We start from the raw sequence: 21,034 nt of genomic DNA on the forward strand, positions 1-21,034 counted from the left end.
TCTGTAGAGTACGTTGGCAACGAAAACCTTCCCTATAACGGGCAGGAACGTCAGACAGACCCAGCTCTGTAGAGGACGGCCATCTGTCTTGACCGGTTGGGGAGGAAGAAAAGGAGAGAGAAAGAGAGAAAAGACACACAGATGGACAGAGAGAGACAGACACACTTCCAGAGATGCAAGCAAAGCCTAACAGTAACTATAATAATATTTATAGTAATGTGAATATAACGTATATGTTAAGACAGTTAATACAACAAAATAGTAGAAACAAGCACAGCTAAGGTGACAGAATATGAAAATGATAAAAAAAAAAAAATCTCATGAACTGACATCCGATCTACTTCTCACTTGGCCAGTTTATTGCTCAAGGGCCCAGTGACTGGCTTCATGTTGAAGCTGGTGCAATTTGTCTTGATGGTGGCGCTTTCACAACCAATGTTACATTTTGCCCTGTAACTTGTGAACATGTGAAGTTGTACTCTATAAGATTTCCATCTATTTAATTGTCTTTTGACTTCCTATCTATCAAAGAGTGAGTTAAAACAACGGTGACTGATCATGTGACCCACTAATGAAAGCACTTGTTGCCTTTTTTACTGAGTATTCCAGTATCTGTGTCTGTGGAGACATTCCCTCTCTAGATGTAAATAAGCCACCATGTAAGTGACGCTGCTGACAGCTGTTGGTCTGTCGGCCCAGACCGTCACTAATGGTAATGCTGCGTTCACTTGTAATTGGAAATCGGTAACATCCACCTTCTGAGTCAGGCTTGTAGTAAGGGAAGAAGTATAATAGGAACATGAGTGTGTGTGTGTATGGATCTAAGAGGGTAACAAACAGGGTACGGACTGGAAGTAGAAAGGTGAATGTGTTTCAATAAAGTTTACAAATGAGCAAAAAAAAACAAATGAATACTCAACACACATAGTGACCATGAACGTGACAAGATGGAGGCTCTGAAAGAACAGACTCACCTGCAGTTACATCTTACTGCCACAGAGGCTGCTAGAAACAACATCTCAATTCTTATGGAGTACAAGTTTCAGTCTCAGAAATGGATTCTGTGGGTCCAGACAAATCTAATCTGTTTGCATAAACTACACTAATTTAGGTTAAGATCTATTTTCTGCCATTTTGAATTGTGTCTACATCCTCCTACACGTTTTGAGCAATCATCCAAAATTTGGTGCAGAACACCTCTGGACAAAGCCAGGAAAAGTGACAACGTTTCACTACTATTGCAACCACATTTGATGGACATGTGTAGATATGATGTCTGAGATGCTATGACAAATTTGGTGCTATTTGGTCGATAGGGGGCGCTGTAGCAATGTCGTCTAATTATGAGGAAAGGAATCTTCCTTTTGTGTATGTATGTATGTATGACTGTCCTTCGCATATCACAATGTAAATCATTCATCCAATCGACCTCACTTGGCAGGTGTATTGCTGAGTATTCAAGAGAGTGTAGTGTTGAATATGAAGTCGATCAGATGAGAAGTTCTCAAGGATGCTGCAAGCATCACTTCAGGGTGCCAAGCAATAGGCCGGCTCTGAATGAGCACTGCACTAGTGTACATAAAAAGAGGTTTACACAATATTAAAAACATTATACAGGGCTTTGAATTAATTACTTTCAATATATTGTTAGTGCTCAGTGACTGTGTTTGTGCAGCTTCTTGAAGGGTAAATATGAAAATCTGATGTTATGATTCTTTAGTTTGAGCTGACAAAGACATACATGTAAGACGTAAGGAGCCCAGATGTGAAAAAGCTATTCATGGCCCAAAAGCATTTTCCTGATATTGTTCTAGCACCAGTGTGGCACCGTGTGTCTTTGTGTTGAAGGTGTGTGACAGGTTATCAGTGCAGTACACTCACTGTGCTCAAGGTTACTCAGGGATTGTCTTGGAGGAACTCATTGTCCGTGTCTGTATTGGCCGTAATCCTAAACAACCTCACTGTTCAGGATTCAAAGCCTCAACTCCTACCACTGATCAAACATTTTCTGGATTGTATTTGGTGAAAATGTTTAATACATTATTCATTTCTTTCTTTCTTTCTTTTTCAGTTATATGAATTGGATGATGATGAAAAGCGCAAAGAGTTTCTTGATGACCTTTTCAGTTTCATGCAGAAACGTGGTAAGTGCTTTACACTTTTGGTACAATCATCATCAAACTGTGAGTGGCTGTTTCGGGTTTCTGTCAGTGAATTCTTAAAAGAAACACTATAGGAGGTATGTTTCCATATCCAATTAAACAGTTTAAAATCAAAAGATTTCACATGAAACAGCTAACTGTCAGCCTCTCCCAATTCTGTCAGCTCATTAACAATTAGCAGGAATCCATGTAAGAAGCCTTGTAATGATCAGACCACAATAACCATGATGATAGTGAGAGGTGCAACAACAGATTTTACTTCTTGTTCGAAGTGTACATGAAAGGAAAAAGATTATTAAATGAAAATTATGTGTGGAAATGAATGAAGCTTTCTCACTATCATTAAATGTTTCTAAAATATTGAGCTGATTAAGAGGCAGATTGCCGGCAGCAGCCATTTAAGGATTGTTTGTGATTTGCTGACTGAGGAGTCCTCTTGACTACTTCTAACTTTTCACAGATTAAGGAGCTGCTTTTAGCACTAAGGGTATGTCCATGTCATCAAAAACTATCTTTTTTTTCTCCGTTGTTCTTAAAAGTTTTCCGTCCACACGGCCTCGTCTCAAGAAATATCTGTGTCCACACGAAACTGTTTAACCGGCTGAAAACGCTGTAGTACACATGCCAGGCCTGGATGTGAAAAGGTCGGACGAAGATATCATTGCTTCACAAAACAGGCAGATTTGCTGTCCACGCGATCTAAAATGACCTTTTTTTTCCTGTCGTTCCTAAAAAGTTTTCCGTCCACACGGCCTCGACTCAAGAAATCTCTGCGTCCACAGGAAACCAGGTAAAGCGACTAAATACGTTGCAGTACACATGCCAGGCCTGGATGTGGCGCTGTAACTACCACAGAAATACACCAACAACAGAGAAGAAGAGACAGGGAGACGCTGTGGAGAATACAAACACCGGAGAGTTTATCTCCAAATCTGGAGACTTCCCAAATCCTCCTCCATCCTAGAGAGGAATGTGTCCACCGTTTCTGGAGTTAGTGGAAACATTTGTGCTGTTTTGCACCAATCACTCTGCAGTTAGTGTCCTCAACGAGCAGAGGGTGCTGCTGGGTGCCCCTTCCCTGTCCCAAAGCACTCACAGGAGCCACTTTCTCACTACATTTAGAGACTTTTCACACCTTCTTAGAACTTGATTTAGAAAAAGAGACTAGAGTGCCGTTTAGCTCCTTATTTAGAGCATCAGGGAAAAGGGAGAAATCTGTGCTCGGCCTAATTAATTCCCATGCATGTGGCTCAGAGTCCAGTTCAGTAAACAGTCTATGGGTCCGTCTCTCTCCTCTCACGCAGCAGCACTGTTGTTGTTATGTGACGCTGCAGGGTTAGAGGTCGGAGGTGGGGCGATGACGCCATCCTTTAACAAAGTATGAGGTTTCTCCGTCTAGACGACAACGCCATGGGGGATGTTTTCAAATCTTTCCAATCTGGGACCAAAAGATTCCGTTTTCAGGCTCCGATAATGCCGACGGCGTGTGAATGATCAGCCAAAAAAATAAAAAACATTTGTGGTTAAAAAAACATATCTTCTTGTGACAGGTCCTAAAACACTTTGTGAGATACTGTTCGAGCTGAAATTAGGACTGAAGGCGATTTTACGATTTTAAGAGTTACTCCTAAATAAGAGAATTAGAAGCTACTTTCAGCTTTGTTGTTGATGGTTTGTGAATAGCCCAGAATTCAAGCTTTAAAAGTTGTCGTTTTTCCCCCAGTGTACTCTGATAAGTCCATTCTGTGGATAATCTACCACATTACATGCCCATGGATGCCACTGTTTCAAAAAGTTGGGAATTTTGTTTGGGATGTTTGACTCTCTGGGAGGAAGAGGTCACTAATGCTCTGCTTTATCAAACATTTAAATACACAACAGCCACACCAGAGCTTACTTCTGTTCAAGGTTTTAATTTAACAACATTTAGGAATTTTTAAGTTTAAAACTAGTGGAATACTTTAATTCTCTTCCGGAGCAAGATGAGAACAAACACCTGTACTGTTCCTTTATCCTTTTAGCTAAAACAAGAAAGCCTGCTTGTTACCTCCTAGAGCAAAGATGTGATCAGCCAGCAGGTTTCAGCTACTTTACTTACACAAACAGTTCAGAAAGGAGATGTAGTGGAGAGCAACTCCCTGGCATTCAAAGGCCACCTCACAATATGATGATTTACTGAATCTGCTTTTATTGCCTACTTACAGTGCAGTGGTGTTTTCCCAAAGTAAGGATTCTGCTGGCAGCTGCTGGTTTAGTTAGGGAAATAGATCCGTGTTTAGACCCTTCCATAATATGAGGAAGTTAACCACCCAGCAGAGAATAAAAGGCACAGTTACAATGACTGTCTATTTTAAGAGCACAAGGCTAGCATGCCACGCTTTTGTTATTTTCAATTCCTTGTTCTGTACACACAGTGTTTTACATGTCTGCAGATATGTTTTTTCCTCACCTGCCTGACCTTGACTAACAATGCAGTGGAATCAGGGATTTTCAGTGTAGTTTGTTTTCCAGTCAATGACGTCATGTTATATGTTAAAACACATAGAACCAGTTCAATTTGATTTACAGTGCCAAATCATAACAGAAGTTATCTCAAGACACTTTACATATAGAGTAGGTCAAGACCACGTTCTATGACTTATTTCTGATTTACATAAACCCAACAATTCCCCATGTCGCACTATCTTGATAAATAATAATAATAATAAAAATAATAATAATATCAAAGCTGCAAGCAGCATTGAAGAGGGCCTCGCACCCCAGGTGCTTAAGGGAGTGGGGGGGGGGGGTCGGCGGGACGCTGGAAGAAAAGTAAAAACACAGTAAAACACAAATGCTTTAAAATTTGGCATCGTGAAGGTCTCGTGATTCTGCTGACCACATTTGAGATTGATCTGTTGAATTCTCAAGGAGAAGTTATGAAAAACACCATACCTGCCTAAAGTGGCGGGTAGTCACATGAGTTATGAAATCAACGTTCGAGGTATTGACCATTCCTTCACAATTTAGCGTCACATTAGTGGGAGGATTATACCAAGAAAATATGAAATTAATCAGATAATCTCTCTAGCAGGAGTTTGAAAAAGTTTGCATAAAATACATGAAACTGCACAAAATTCAAGATGGCTGATTTCCTGTTGGGCAGAGCTAATGAAAGCTAAAGGCAAATATGTCTAAAATGATTAAAGCTATGTGTGTACCAGATTTCGTTAATATCATAGCACCTTGTTTCAACTAAGGCCTTCCAGGCGTTAGGGAGCGCTATGTAGCCAGCTGAGCACACATGGACCAAATCACTATATATTTTCACAATGTTTTCTCATGTGTCTGCCAAGTTTGGTGCCCTTTCGAGTATAACAAGTGTGCTAAAAATACGTTCAAGTGCTCAATGTAATTAGGGGCACTATAGACCGGACTTGCCACACCCAAGTCAAATTCTAACATCAAACCAAAAACATAATTGGTTTGAACATGTGTACACAGTTTTGTGTATTTTTGTGGATCCTAAAGGCCTCAAACGTGTTCGGAAAATGAAAATGAAAATAAATGCTTCAGGATAAGAGCAATCACAAGCCACTCAAAATGTGATGAAGTTTGACACATAAAACTGACTTCCTGTTCTCAATAGGTGGCGCTATGACTCGATTTCAGCATGTAGATGTCTTCAGGTCTGGACTGTTATCCAGCATGTGAAATTTGGGGCAGATTGGAAAAAGTAAAGTTGAGCTACGACAACTTCCTTTTTCAAGTTTTGGGCAAAGTTCAGCGTCACACCACACCGAGGTTGTTCAAAGAATCCTCTAAAGCTTCGCAATTTAGCATCACAAAGGTCTTTAGATGCAACCTACCAGATATGAAGTCACTCTGGATAATTCTCTAGGAGGAGTTTATTATAGTACAACATGTATGACTGCAAACTTTGCAAAAAAATGGCACATTAAATTCAAAATGTCAGACTCCCTGTTAGACTTAGGGTATGGCTCCAAGAGGCTTTTTTTAAACGCTCCATACTTTACATTTGCCTACCAAATTTCATAGGTCTACATCAAATTTAAAAGTGGGGGCGCTGACTTTGAAATATTCTAGGGGGCGCCCTTGAGTCAATTTAACACACACTCAAGCCCAAGACCCATATAAAAAAGCTTTTCATATTGGTGCAGATCAGAAAACATATACCGAAAGATACTGATATGTCTGTGACAGGCTGATATCGGCCGATAATATCAGATGACTAATATATTGGTCTGGCTCTAATTTGTAACCACTGAAAAATGAATTAATATACAGTACATTCTCTTTATTATATATTTTTTAATTTCATAGTTTTCTTAGGTTTTTGACATTGTAAAGAATGAATCTATAATGTTGAAAACAAGGGCCAATTTAGATTTTTCCAGATTTCACTTAAATCATAAGAAAATAGCCATCCCAAATCCCCCAAATTTCTCCCACTACTGATGTTTTGAATCTTGTTCAAAACATGACCTGACTTCCAGGTGAATGTCCATGAGTTTAGCAGCATAGCACCGCAGCTCCCCGACCCTGGCGGTAAAACATCATCTTTCAGAGGTTTAAACTGAGTAAAAGTTATATATGGAGAAAGCTAACTACAGCCCTATTGTGCCGGAGGAATCAACGCAACAGCAGGCTAACGCAATGGCTGATTTACAAATAATACTCCAGGAATTGAGAGGCCTTAACCAGGAAAATTGTGATGCTCTCCGAGAAATTAAAGAGAACATCAAAACAACAAACAGCAGAGTGGACGAGGCTGAAAACCGAATCATAGACGCAGAAGAAAAAGTGTAGGTGGTGGAAGAAGCAGTGTTAGAGCTGTGAAAATACAGGAGCAATTGGAAGCCAGGCTCACGGATCTAGGTCGGTTAAGGCGGGACACTGGTATTGGATTACATGGTATAGCAGAAGGGGCCTAAAATATTCACAACGATGGCCACATTTGTGGAAAATTTGTCAAGAGAAAAGCTGGAAATTCCTGCCTCTACCGTGCTCAGTACTGAAAGAGCCCAACGGCCCCTGTGACCTAGACTGCCACTGAGACCCCCCAAGATCTATAGTGGTTAAATTCTCGAGTTTCAAAACTATAGAGTAAGTTTTAAAGTTGGTGTGGCAGAAGAAAGGGTTTGTACACCAGGAAAGTGATATTAGACCATGACTGCACCCGGGAGGTCCTCAAGAAGCGCTGGAAATACACATAGGTCGAAAAGAGTTCTGAGGGAGAATAAGCTTCACTTTCAAACACCGTCCCCAGCCAAGCTGAGGCTATTTTACAGGGAGGAGGTGTATGTACAACTCAGCGGCCGAGGCCACAGGGGCATAGTGAGGCGAGGGCTCCCAGGGGCCGTCTACAAGCCACTAGTGAACTTGTCCGACAAGATTAAATCTTCAATATAGCATTCACCTCGAGCTATGACAGGAGACACACCTGCAGAATCCTCACGACACGGAAACCAAAGAGAAACTGGAGGCTTTTAAAAGAGAATTACGTCATTTTGCGCACATGAATGGCTTAAATGTTGGTGTTTCACTATACTGAGGTAAATTATTTTTCGACTTGTTAATTAACAACCCTAAACGGGTCTAGCAATATCGGATTGTAATGATACAGACATTGAGACAACACACAGCAACATTCTGTTTCCCTAGAGACTTGTGGCTGTCATGCACTATTGTTTACATGGTCCAACACGGAGCAACACTGGAGGGCTCTCCAAATCTAGAACAATACGGAGAGTATCCCTCCAGGCCGTAACACCATCTCGGCTCCCTTAAAGCTATGGTCTACCATTTGGAATATTGGTAATTATTATTAACATCGGGTATACGTTGATTATGGTCATGTAGTCCGGTCTACACAATATGTTTAGCAAAAAGTACCAATAAAATCCATTCACTCTATCAGCCGTAGGCCTGCATAGAAATTGACCAATGGAAGCCATCTGTCACTTAGAGCTCCCATTGGCTCATACCTCCCATCCAATCCCCTCGTCTCCCCTGCTCTTTGTCATCCCACCTCGTCCCCTAGCACTCCCCCTTCTTCTCTGTAAACTCTGAGAGGCTAGCTTAGCAGCTCAGCTACCAGAGCTTCTGTTACCATGGAGAAGGAAAAGGCTGATGCTTTTTTCAAGTCTGTGTCAGAGGCTCAACTGATTTCAAGAATATAGACCATAGCTTTAGGGCCACAAAGCCTTGGTTGAACACTTGGTTCAATTATGTCCAACATTGTTCTATGTTTTGTCCTCTTTTAGTTTCAGCAGCAATGGGGGAAGGCAGCAGTTAAGAGTGACTATTCAGTTCTAGACTGTATGGAAGATACAATAGCACCAATCAGAGCAGTTACTTATAATGTGAAAGGTGTCCTCGACCCTGTAAAAAGGGGTGCAATTTAAAAAAAAAAAAGGAAAAGACAAGGCAGAAATAGTATATCTCCAGGAAACTCAACAGAGCAAGAGCATGCTAAACTTAAAAGACAGGGCTTTACTGTTTTTCTCAATTGCTAAAACACTAAACCCTGTTGTCTGAACCAATTTCTCTGTTGCCTGAACCCACTGATTGAATCAATCACTCTTTTGGCAAAACCATGAGCACTTTTCACCTGTTTAGACACAACTTCCCAAAACATTTAATTGTGATGCACCTGTGCTGCAAAATGGTGAGCACAGGTGGCAAAAGTCAAACACAATTAAAGCACGGTTGTCACTACTTGAACACAACAACTCAAAATTGATCACACTTGTGGCAAATGATGTGAGGGAATATATAAAGCCAGTTCAGAGAGCACTGATTTGTGAGGCACTACAATGGATAGAAATCTGAGAGGAAGAGTTCGTGTGAGAGGAGGTCGAGGAGGTCGAGGTGATCAAGGTGATCAGCGAAGACAAAGAACAGTAATATCTGATTAAATCAGAGCTACTGTGATTGACCATGTTCTTGTCCATGGTATGAGCATGAGGGAGGCCGGACAAAGTGTACAACCAAACATCGCTAGATTCACTGTGTCCACCATAATCCGAAGATTTAGAGAAGAGAATAGGTAATTATCTTTTTTGACATTATAGTACAGTTTGTAAATGTTGAGAAATGCAATGTTGAGAAAAGCAAATTACTGTATGACATATTACAGTATATACTGCACCACAGTATACTGTAAGTAAATATATGTTTCAGTACATCACTGTGCCAATGTACTGTAGTATTGTAATGGAGGGTTAACTGTCTGTTGGCCTAATATTCCATGTTTATTTTTTGTAACTGCATATTCTCTTTTTGTAGAACTGAAAGACTGCCACATGGGGGTGGGAGGACAGTCGGCACATGTACACAAGTGGCAAATGCATACAATTTCTGTTTTTTGTCTTTGTGTACAAGTGCTAAATGCACAGGTTTTTTGTTTTGCAAAATGCTTCAGCTTCATGTCCTGAGCATTGTGTTTTCTATTTTTCTATGTAGTGTTTAGTGGCTGCTCAGTAGTGTTTTTCATTTTGATTGACTTGGGGCATGATTTGACAACAAAGTTCAGTTTTGGGCACAGATTGAACTGTTTTGAGGTGAAAGTTTGGTTTTGCAAGAAGAATCTGAGGTTTTGTGAATGTAGCTTGAAAATTGGGGTTTGTGTTCACAGTTTAGAGAAAAGGAGAGAAGCTTTCAAGAAATGTGTCTTAGCAATGGAGAAAAACTGTAATCAGGTTTTTTCTTCTTCTTTTACTTCAGGACACAGAAGGGGGGTTGAGAGACTTTCAGAAATTAAAGATAAAGAGGGAAGCTATCATATGGTAATTGGAAGGAGCTGAAGTCACCCTGCTAAATGTGCATGTACCTCAGAGGGTTAAATGGGCTTTTTATAATAATAATAATAATAATAATAATAATAATAATAATAATAATAATAATAATAATAATGATTTAATGATAACCAAAGCATAAGGAATAATTCTATGAATACTTCAAGTCCAATTTGTTGCATAAAAATGCACTAAGCAGGACGGTGTGAGGAATGTTAAAAGAGATGGGAATGTGTGATGTTTGGAAGGAATTAAATCTGACTCTTAAAGATGACGCTTTTTTTCTGCACCTCACTCATCATACCTGAGGATAGACTATTTTTTCTTGTACAATAAGGATAGTGGTAAAACTGGATGATGGCCCTGTCTCATCATAGCCCTGTTCACATGGATCTGGAAATGAAAAATAAGACAAAATCTTTTTCATGGAGATTGAACCCAACTGTACTTAAAGGACAAGCATGGAGAGAAAGTCAAACATATTTGGAAGGACAACGGAGACGTTTCCTCCGCTATACGATGGGAGCAGTCTCCTCACTGCATGTAAGGTAGTGAATAGAGGGGAAATTATTAATTAACGAAACTTAATTAAAAGAAACTTAGATAAGAACAATTAAACAAATTAGAACTGAAGCTCAATAATCTGGAGAGGAAAAAGAATGACAAAACTGAATTAGACACTACCCAAAAACTTAAAGATATTAAGAACCAAATAAATGATCCAATCTCACTGTATATTCTATCAGCTAATATGAAAACTGGTGAATTGGAGACAGCAATAACAAAATCAAGGCGGCACGGTGGAGTGATGGTTAGCATTGTCGCCTCACATCAAGATGGTTCCTGGTTTGAATCCCGGCCGGGGCCCTTCTGTGTGAAGTTTGCATGTTCTCCCCGTGTCTGTGTGAGTTTTCTACGGGTTCAGTCAATCCAAAAGGAAGGAGCCCATTGATGATTTATTCCAGTAAAACACGTAAACGTTGTGGTTTGTGGCAGTTTGGTGAGATATAAGTTAATAATGGATGTCGTGGTGAGACACAATTAAAAAATTTATCTAATTAATTAGAGGCTTTGTAATTAATTAATCGTGATTAATCGCATACCAGTATTCGATACAAGTAGCAACATTTTTCAATTGAAATGGATTTTGATATATGACTTAATATATTATGAACAATAAAACAGTGGAAACCTAATATTGCAAAAATATTTAGAATAAATATAATAAATGTGTGACTTCTATGGAGGATTTGTGTGTGTACATGCAGGTGTGTATGCATGTGCGGTATACATGTATATATATATATATATATATATATATATATATATATATATATATATATATATATATATATATATATATATATTTATTCTTTGGTTACAATAAAAATTTGAATGAAAAAAAAGAAGACAAAATGTATGATGTCTTTGTCTAAGTATGTATATGGAAGTGGTGTGGATATCCCAAAAAGTCCCATTTGACCACAGTCCAGCTGTGTGCTGTGACAGCTGGAGGAAAGCACACGTTGATGAAGTAATGATGTAGTTGGGTGGTCACTTGGGTTTAGAGAAAGTATGGATTGTTGTTGGAGCGTTCAATTAGAGATTGATTTTGGACTTAGTGTAGGGAGACATTGTCAGTGCAAAACAGATCAGCAGCAGCCTATCTCCACTGCTCGTCTCTGACAACTGTGTCCAGAGTGGACTGCTCCAAATATCCCAATCGATGCTTCTTGAAAACATCACTGTCATTCTCTACTGACAAAGAAATGTCAGCCAGGCTCGCTTGGTGAGCAGAGATCCCAGTGAAGAGTGTGAAAAATACAGTGATTCTCTAACATTGTTGATTAATTGGTTGGCTGAATCCAGACCACAATAATACAAGAGGTATGGGCTTTCTGTTGCAGGATGTTTTGGTTTAGATGTTTTAGACACAAGCTTCTGTTCACGGTGCACAAAGCTACCTCATTGTGTTTGCTCCTTCCTAAACAATTCCATATATATATTTTATTTTTTTTAATCCTCATAAAAATGGTCATTGGGGTGTGTGGGAGTGTGGGAAGTGAAACCAACAAGTCCTCCAACTTAAGGACAAAAAACATGATTTGTCATGGCCTTCCAAATGACACATATGAGCGCTTTCTTTCTTTTTTTAAATTACATTGTTTGTCTTCTAAAATGATTACCAGTGTCAGGGCTCCAGACTGCGACCAAAATCTGAGTGTGTGTGACTGAATTTTACATCTCCCCATATAAATCGGTAAGTGGCTAAACAGCAACAGAGTGATAGACAAGAAAAGAACCATAAGTAAGCACTGTAAGAAGATAGTGCCGTCAGCACCGTAACACAAACCCTAACACGTTAGCTCTGCAGCTTCTGTAACATCAGGCTACATGTTATAATCACAGTGTCTGCAGCTGACGGACCTGAAGCCTCAGATGGTCTCTTCTGTCTGTCTGCAGCTCCTGAGCCCAGTGACAGCAGAAATGTACTAAACCAGAATAGTTTTCATGTTGGCTCCATGGGACTTTGTTTCTCTGCCCAGTGCAGTGATTGAGACAGCAGTTGTACCCAGACTGATCTGATCATTCAATGTAGATATGGTTCATATGTTTAAAACACATATACAGACTGACCTGATCAGTCAGTGTAGATACGGTTCATATGTTTAAAACACATATACAGACTGATCTGATCAGTCAGTGTAGATATGGTTCATATGTTTAAAGACATATACAGACTGATCTGATCAGTCAATATAGATATGGTTCATATGTTTAATGACAAACAGCAGGAGAAAACTCAGGTGTGAGTCGATCTACTTGATAAAATGGAAACGTATCTTTTCTTTGAGATGAGTGAGTGACTTTCATCACACTGCTTCTTATCTCGTTCTCTGTGGAGCAGTGCTGTATGTTGACAGACGGGGGCGGTGCCCTTTTAGATGTTGAGGCCCCTGAGGGGGGGGGGGGGTGCTGTAGCATAGGCTACACCACAGCTAACACGAGTACTATGCAAAGCCACCTGCAGCACCACCACAGCTCTCTGCTAAAACCAACCCCCCTGTAAAGAAAATACTGACATTTTAAAATAGTGATCAAATCTTGTCTCCTCTCGTTCTCATGGACTCAATATCGTGTATTGTCCCTTCAGCTGAGGGTCTCATCACACCCCCAATTTTGAACGTATGGTATATTTTTTAAAATTGTACTGTCAGGACAGTTATGGTGCTGTCGGTTTACCTTCTATCTTGCATCTTCAAAAGAGCACAATAAAAATGTGTCACTGAATTTGAAACAGCACATTGAAAGGTTATCAGGACAGAAACCAAAAGTGCGGGGACCAAGGCTCCATCTCTACTTTCTATTTCATATTGTTTGTTGGTTAACTGATTTGAAAAACAGTATTTGACTGAATGGTTTTCCATCTAGTACAATCTCATCCTCCATCCATGTAATTACCTGCCATTATTAAAGGGGAGCCTGTGAAAACTGTTTTATACCTCTTTCATTGATTGACATCTAACATTTGGTAGGATCTGGTGGACTGGTAATCTCTGTGACAGGAACTTGCTTTGAAAACACTGTGAATGTGTGCCATCACTGGTGTTTTTACACAAGCTTTGCCGTTTGTATCAAGGGTGAAATGTTGTGGGACCAAGAGAGGTCCTCAGAGATTTGCACAACCATAAACTTAAAGCTGCAACAAGCTCAACATTTGTTGATACTGACAAAAAAATAAATCAAAGGAGCTATCAATAACAATCATATTTTATTTCTGGTATTATGACTACCTTTCTACTCTTTACAACCTTTTGTGTTTGAGTGTGTGTGTGTGTGTGTGTGTGTGTGTGTGTGTGTGTGTGTGTGTGTGTGTGTGTGTGTGTGTGTGTGTGTGTGTGTGTGTGTGTGTGTGTGTGTGTGTGTGTGTGTGTGTGTGTGTGTGACCTTTGGTTCTTCTCAAGTCCGTAATGAACTCTGGTCTTTGGTGATGAGGGGCCAGTTGCTGTCATTGCACCACAACACCAAGTGTAGGCCAACCAGTGTTGTGTCATCTGTAAACTTGTTCATCGTATTAGAGCCAGCCATGCAGTTGTAGGTGGAGGGGGAGTAGAGGAGAGGACTCCTCCACAGCCCTGTGGGGTGCTAATGTTCGGAGTGAGGGCTGAGGAGGTGTGGTTCTCTAACCCTAATAAACTTGGTATATGTGATATATTATTCGATCATGGGGGACATACATGATATATTCAACAACAAAGTAAATTTGTTGCTCCTCTGGCCACGCCTCAGTCCATGATGTCAGGTGTTTTGCCTCAGACAGAACACTATATAATAACTTACCATCCTACTGAAGACAAAGGGGAGGATATGGCTTGTTTCCTCAAACACGTCAGAGTTGTTCTCATGGTTCTCTTCCTTTGTTCCAATTTTGATACAAACTCCTTTTCTACCTGTACCTATAAAAGTAAATTAGAATATCCTTGATCTGTCTTTGGCTCAGCTCAGTGACATGCTTCCTGGTTATAAAAGTCAGTATGGTCCAAACTTGACAGTCCTCCAGGCCTGAAAGAGCTGGTCCTGGAGTGATGCGGTTTGACCCTCTGAGGTCTGAGGCTATTTTCTCGATTTCACACACTGTGAAGCAAAAAATGCCGGTCACAAGTGCTCTTTTACTGGCCGTGTGAGTGACCTATGAGCTTGCAGTAAAAAGAATGCGGAAGAGGAGAGTCTGCCGTTTCGGGCAACATATAGATCTTGTTTGTACGCTGTATAATGGCTAAGATATTGATATAAACAGTGGATTAACCTTGCAGATATTAATCATGTCATTGGTTACAACTGTGTTACAACCAAAGGCTGTACAAAATGGACGTAGCATACCTGTCAAGGTCCGTTCTCTCAACTTGATCCAATCGTCCTCGCCTACTGAAGTCGCCATCTTGTCAGACTTTGACTCCGCCTCATTTCCTCTTATAAAAAAACGGCATGTATGTGACGTTGGGGGGAGGGAGATACGTCCATCTGGCTGACGTTTACCTCTGAGGAGAAGTGAGGGCCAGAGGCTAGCTGTCACTCAAGAGGCCACGCCCCTAATTATTCATAAACTTTAACCTCCAATAAAATAAAAACTAGCCTGGCACACCCGCTTAATAATAACAGGCCTGACCTTTCCACATTAAATAGGCCATGTTTATTGTAAACTTTTTTAAAAAAAACTTTATTGGAGTAACTTTTTAATCTTAACGCCCTCAAGTGTATATTTTGCTCAAAGTCAATTCCAACGTAAAAAACGCACTAAAGCATGAGAGCGAGCAACTGAGCAGATTAGAACGTTGATTTACGCACAAAATGGAGCATAAATGAGCATTTACATGAAAATTATTTCAACAAGTTACATGCAGTGAGGTATAAAACTGTACTTTTGAAATAATGACAGAACTGATCATCTCATCATCTCATTTCATCTTCAACCTCTTGAAAAAAAGTTGAGTTCATGAGCAATACAACCTTAAATACTCAACTCACTCAGGGGTTGCACTCAGGGTTTTTGCTCCAGTCTTAAGCTTTGTTACTTCATTCCAGACGCAGACAGCTACACACTGGTGAGCAGAGTGTCTCACTTTCTGGTCCATTCCTTCTATGACAGCAATGCAGCACAGTATATCACTGACATATTTTCTCTTGTCAGAGGAACCTTAATGGCTTGAGTCATGCAAAAGATGGTCAGAACACCTTTGTGATGGTTTTTCAGTCTTAGAGGCAGAGACATGGAATCCTCATTGAGAGATTCCATCAAATGCAGAGCAGACAATAGCTGTGATGGCCTCCTTTGTGTGCTGATAAATACCCAGGGTGATTCACTGTTGCCCCGTGGCTGTGCTTATTAATTGATTATTATCTCAGCTGACTACCATCAGCACTTTTTCTCACAAAAGTCAACTTTTGTCCTACGCCTAATTGCTTAAGAATACTATGTGGCAGAAGAAAAGGCTACTTGAGAGTTACCTTAAAAAATGGCCATGTCTTCGATCTCTGTGACACTAAATATTCCCTTTTTCTCTACTGCTGCATCCTGCTTTTACCTTTCGGTTGACTTTTTTTAATGGTTTTCTTTCTTCTTTAGTCGAGTCTTCGCACAGGGAAAGAAAGCAGCAGCTGCAGAGGCCTGGGCTTATCCTATACATTATTACAGTATTTATTTCCGTAAATGATCTTATTTTCTATAACTGAAGTTTCCACACTGTGTTTTATTAAGACATTGCCCTGCTTGTGTTTTATTAGATAAGTTAACATTAGAATTTTGATTTCTTTTGTTGAATGGGAAAAATAGATTTGTAGAAGAAACGTCAAAGTAAGCTGTCTTGTATTAGTATTGAATACAATTTGACATACCTTGTTTCTCAGTGTTTTTCGTGTATGAACTATTGACAGCCAGACGTGGCTAACAGTGATTAGCTCAGGGCAGTACGGTGAAGTTATTCAAACGTCTTTTTTTATCACTAATACTGCTCAAAATAACAGCAAACCTCTGCAGCAGCATGAGAAGAGTCCCTACACAGAAAACAAAGCACCAATAGGCTCCTTCCTTTGGGATTGACTTTGGTAATCCACTTGAATGGACTTTACTATGAGAGGAGCTGGTACAAGGGCCAGTAGATAAGTCTTTTAATAAACTCTGGGTTCACAAACTACATTGTTAGTGCTTCATTTTCTGTGTAGGGACTCTTCTCATGCTACTGCAGAGGTTTGCTGTTGTTTTGAGCAGTTAAGTTTTAATGCCTTCACTGTACTGGCCCGAGCTAATCAATGTTAGCAACGTCCGGCCTGTTAGCGACTCAGGGATTTCTCTGTTAATAGTTTATGCACATAAAAAACTGTTTTGATGGCTTATTTGATGTGTGCAAGTGTTGAAATAGACCATGAGATTATTTTAACGCTGGAATTTTACTTTTAGGTAAGCTAGTACAGTCTGGGTCAGTTGTAACAACATGAGCCTGGGTCCGTTTTAAATGTAAAAAAATGTAACAACCTTACCCAAAGCAACTTTTAATTGTATTTAGATGGTGAGATGACATCATTAATATGTCTGAGTCTAAACTTTAGTTGCATGAGCAAATGTGGAGCAAATATTTTGGATTAAAAGATTTGACTAACTAATCCTTCCACTGGGACAGATTTAAAATGTCTCCTCTTATTCATATGTTCCATTGTTGAAGCCTAAACACACACGCATACATGCACAATAAAAAGCCAATATTAAAAGTTTCACAATGCTACGAGTTACCCCATGGTATGTTATAACTAACCTGAGCTATGGGGTCAATTGTAACATTGCACTTATTGTGTTTGAGACTAAAGGCCCCTGCAGGTGATTCACAGTGAAAACGCTTTACGTCGGCCGTTCCATTAATTTCCCGAGGCGGCAGCGCAACCAGAGAGCGACATCGAGCCGGCTAAAAAGATGGAGAAAAAACGTATTGTTGTTTATGTGTCCAAGTTTCAACTATTTAACGTTACACTAAAATCGTATCAGGACCTCAGAAGAAAATGTAATGATGGAGGTTTATAAGCATCACAGCAGGTTTGTGAATAGGCAGGTTATGAGCTAAAAGTTGTTTTAATACTAACGTTGATTTAATCGTTTACTGAAGAGTAAACTCACAGTGAGCCAAGCGTAAAAAGCCGATCGTGTGAAGGCCCCTTAAACCATGCATTTTCTGTTTGTGTTGCAGAGGTTTCAGCTACATTATTTATTAGCATGTAACTACTTTCTATGACAGTTTGAAGGCACTAACTTAAAAGAGCTCCACCATCCCATGGTGGTCCACAGGAAGGGGAGGGACTTCCCTTCTCTATTGGCTAAATATTTTTTCACATTATATTTCACTTATTAAATTTTTTTTGTTGTTCTGCTCATTTTAACATTTTTGTCAATCTTTTAACTGTTGGTCCGTAGTTAATACACATCTTGTACTCTGATTTTCTGTTCATCACATAATGGTGCTGTGTTGTTTCTCTGTAGCACATACAGGAGCACTGTACAAACAATAATTTACAATATCCTTGTCATATTTCAGACATTTCATCTACATCAGAAGTTTAATTTGAAAAATACTTTTTTTACTAATTGCCTTCTTAATTAACATCAGTCTCAGCTGTACTTTTTTAGTGCTAATCAGCAAATGCTAGCATGCTAACACACCAGTGAATGATGGTAAACATGCTAAACATCATAGCTGTTAAAACACTATCATTTTTACAGTATTAGATCATTCAGACTCTGATACACAATTCATTATTGGTTTGTTGACAAGAAGAGATATGATGATGTCTGACAGTCATCATGCGTGCGTTCCACCCTCGTTCTCCTCGTCTTCATTCTGGGAGTTGAACAGAGGTAGATAAACAGTTGGTTTCCCCTGTGACGCTGCATTAATCGTTCATTTCATGGGTTAAAAGAGCAAAGTCAATGAGGAGGAGAAATTCTCATCCCATTATCGGCTCGCAGGTGCAAAGTGAGCGCATCAGCGATGAAGCCAAGCATAAAGATGATTACTGCACTACTAGAGCCCCTGATGCTCCACATTGTTCCAATTACAAACTCCTGTTCTGTTAGCAGCTGAGGGATTAACTGGAGACGACTGTTGCAAAGTGGATTTCTTCCACCTTGTCCACCATTGCTCATTGTCATAATGATACATGGCCTGATGAGATAGTTTGTGCTGACAAAAGGCCTCCATCCTCACTCTTTTATTCCCTATATCTTTCAGGGAATCAGAGAGCCAAATACATCACCCTCAGTATTGAAAGCACATAAATCTTGTTTTAAGAGGCTTGTCTCTCCTCAGATTCTGTCAGACAAAGGCTGAGGGTTTTATTTATTACCTCAATCCTTGTTAGGTTAGCTATTGTGTCTTCAACAAAATAATAGTTTTATAGATCCGCGCAGATGCACATTATAATCAGTGGTCATAAAGATAAGGCTGTAGCAGGGTGGAGGCCGAGGATCTCTGGGACTGGTTTGTTTAAGTGCCATTAACTGCGCTTCATACATACTTTATGACAACCACGTTTTTTCTTACTACATGAAAACTATATGCTCTCTTTTTATCAGATCCAACAATAAATACAGAATGTGAAGGTGGTGTTTTCCCCACACAGAATGGGTTGCAGCGGTTCGGAAACATCAGTGTATCTGTGGTTTGCAGAAATGTACAATGCCAACATTTTATTCTGGCGTCTGGGTTGGGATTTGGGCCTAGGACTGGGTGATATCGATAATGATCTATATTATTATGCAGAATGTTTTCTGATAATCTAATAAATAAATAGTCAACATGAAATAACCACATGGTAAAGCCTATTTTTGTTTACTCCTGTGTGAATTTAATACCTAAGAAATGAAAAATATTGAGTATTTACTCATTCCATTAAGAACTTTAGTGCAACATCATCTTTTTCTGAAAATGTATTATGAGTTATTATGTGCTTGTTATTTTTAATTTACATGACACAATTGTCATGTCACGATGATACGCAATCATATCCAATTATCGCCCAGCCCTATTGGGGCCTCTGGTAGTTATAACTGCCATTATGTATGTTTAAGGTATTTGTCAGGGTTTCACATTGACTTTCTTAATATTGAAGCCATAATACACGGACACTATGCCCTAATTTCCCTTGTCCTAATTTTATTTGGACAAGGCAGCTGTGGCTCGGGAGGTAGATTGCAGGGTCACGGTTCAGTCCCCAGCTCCTGCTGTCCACATGTCAAAGAGATAAACCCAAAATTGGCTTCCGATGGTTGGCCAGCACCTTGCATGGTAGCTTGCAGCCATCGGTGTGTGAATGTGTGTGTGAATGGGTGAATGAGAAGCTAAATTGTAAAGCACTTTTGATAAAAAGCACTTTATAAATACAGTCCATATACTGTACTTCCATAATAATCTCCTGTACACATTCCTTGCTGCCGCTATTATATATTTATATGTATATATACAATGTATAAAGCTATTCTTCTCTTTTGTAGCTCTGTCATATCATGAAAACAAAACAAAGAACAAGAATTCTTCTTGAAACAGTCCTCACTTAAAGGCATGTAGCACATCGACAACATGTCAACATGAACTGCTTAAATAACACTGCAGCTTTGAATACACATTTGACAAAGAGGTCGTTTTAAACTGAATTATTCTCACATTTAATCTTAAAAGAACAAAATGCTGTTTCACTGGTACTAGTGACAAAACAATTGCACTTATTTTCATATGATAAGTAGAACTTTCTCATGAGATCAGATTTTCTCCCTTTGAATTGTACTGTCATTTCTCTGGACTGACTCATAAACCTCATGCCTGTCAGGTTAACTCATTACCTGCTGAGATCATTGTTTGTCTCAATCAAGCCTCTCCTGCACTTTCTTCTCCAAAGAGAGATGTCGAGGCACTGCAGCTGCAGAGTTACTGCCGGTATTGTCTCGTGAGGAGCGGGGAGCATCAATCTTTTGTTTTAATAGTGTCTCATTCGTTCACATGCCAGCACCGCGAAATGAAGCCGTAATTACTGGCCTTAATTGATGTGGTTTTACCACCTCAGACGATACTTCAGAGCCCCCCTCCCCCCTGACTGTATAGGCCCCACTGCTGTTGTTTGCACTATATTTCTCTAGCTATCGATTGCTATTATGGTAAATCCGATGGGCACAATGGAACTCTATCAGCAAAATGCAGGTTAATTATCTCAGGGTCAACCACTTTGGAATCTTCACAAAGAGCCAGCCGTTCTCTCTTTATTGCCTAACATTAAATTGCAAATACAAATTATTGTCTGGTCCCCTTTATTTTGCTAATAAGGGGGCAGTCATTAATAGATTGCCTTCCATTTTCCACAGATTGTATTAGTGAGTTTTAAACAGGTCCAAGCTAATTTATCCCTGGTTCCTTTGCTATTTCTTTCTCACGTTAATTACTTTTGACTTTATTTAATGCCTGGTATTTTGTGCAAAGTGCATTTGTAGAAGCTTTTAAGTTTATTTTCTTTCATAATTAAATAAAAACCATTTTGTCTCTA

At 39.6% G+C, this 21,034-nt stretch overlaps 1 protein-coding gene across 1 annotated transcript in view; it reads left to right on the forward strand.

Moving 5' to 3' along the window:
- The window catches only part of arid3c (AT rich interactive domain 3C (BRIGHT-like)), a gene marked incomplete at its 3' end in the record, with an annotated part of 111,464 nt that overhangs the window by 75,430 nt on the left and 15,000 nt on the right, over window positions 1–21,034 (forward strand). Inside the window, exon 3 of the mRNA XM_083912018.1 lies at window positions 2,072–2,144. Within this exon, the coding sequence (XP_083768144.1) occupies window positions 2,072–2,144 (73 nt within the window). The remainder of the gene's footprint in view (window positions 1–2,071; window positions 2,145–21,034) is intronic.

This window comes from Echiichthys vipera, assembly GCF_963691815.1.
Source record: "Echiichthys vipera genome assembly, chromosome: 4".
Classification (NCBI taxonomy): Eukaryota; Metazoa; Chordata; class Actinopteri; order Perciformes; family Trachinidae; genus Echiichthys; species Echiichthys vipera.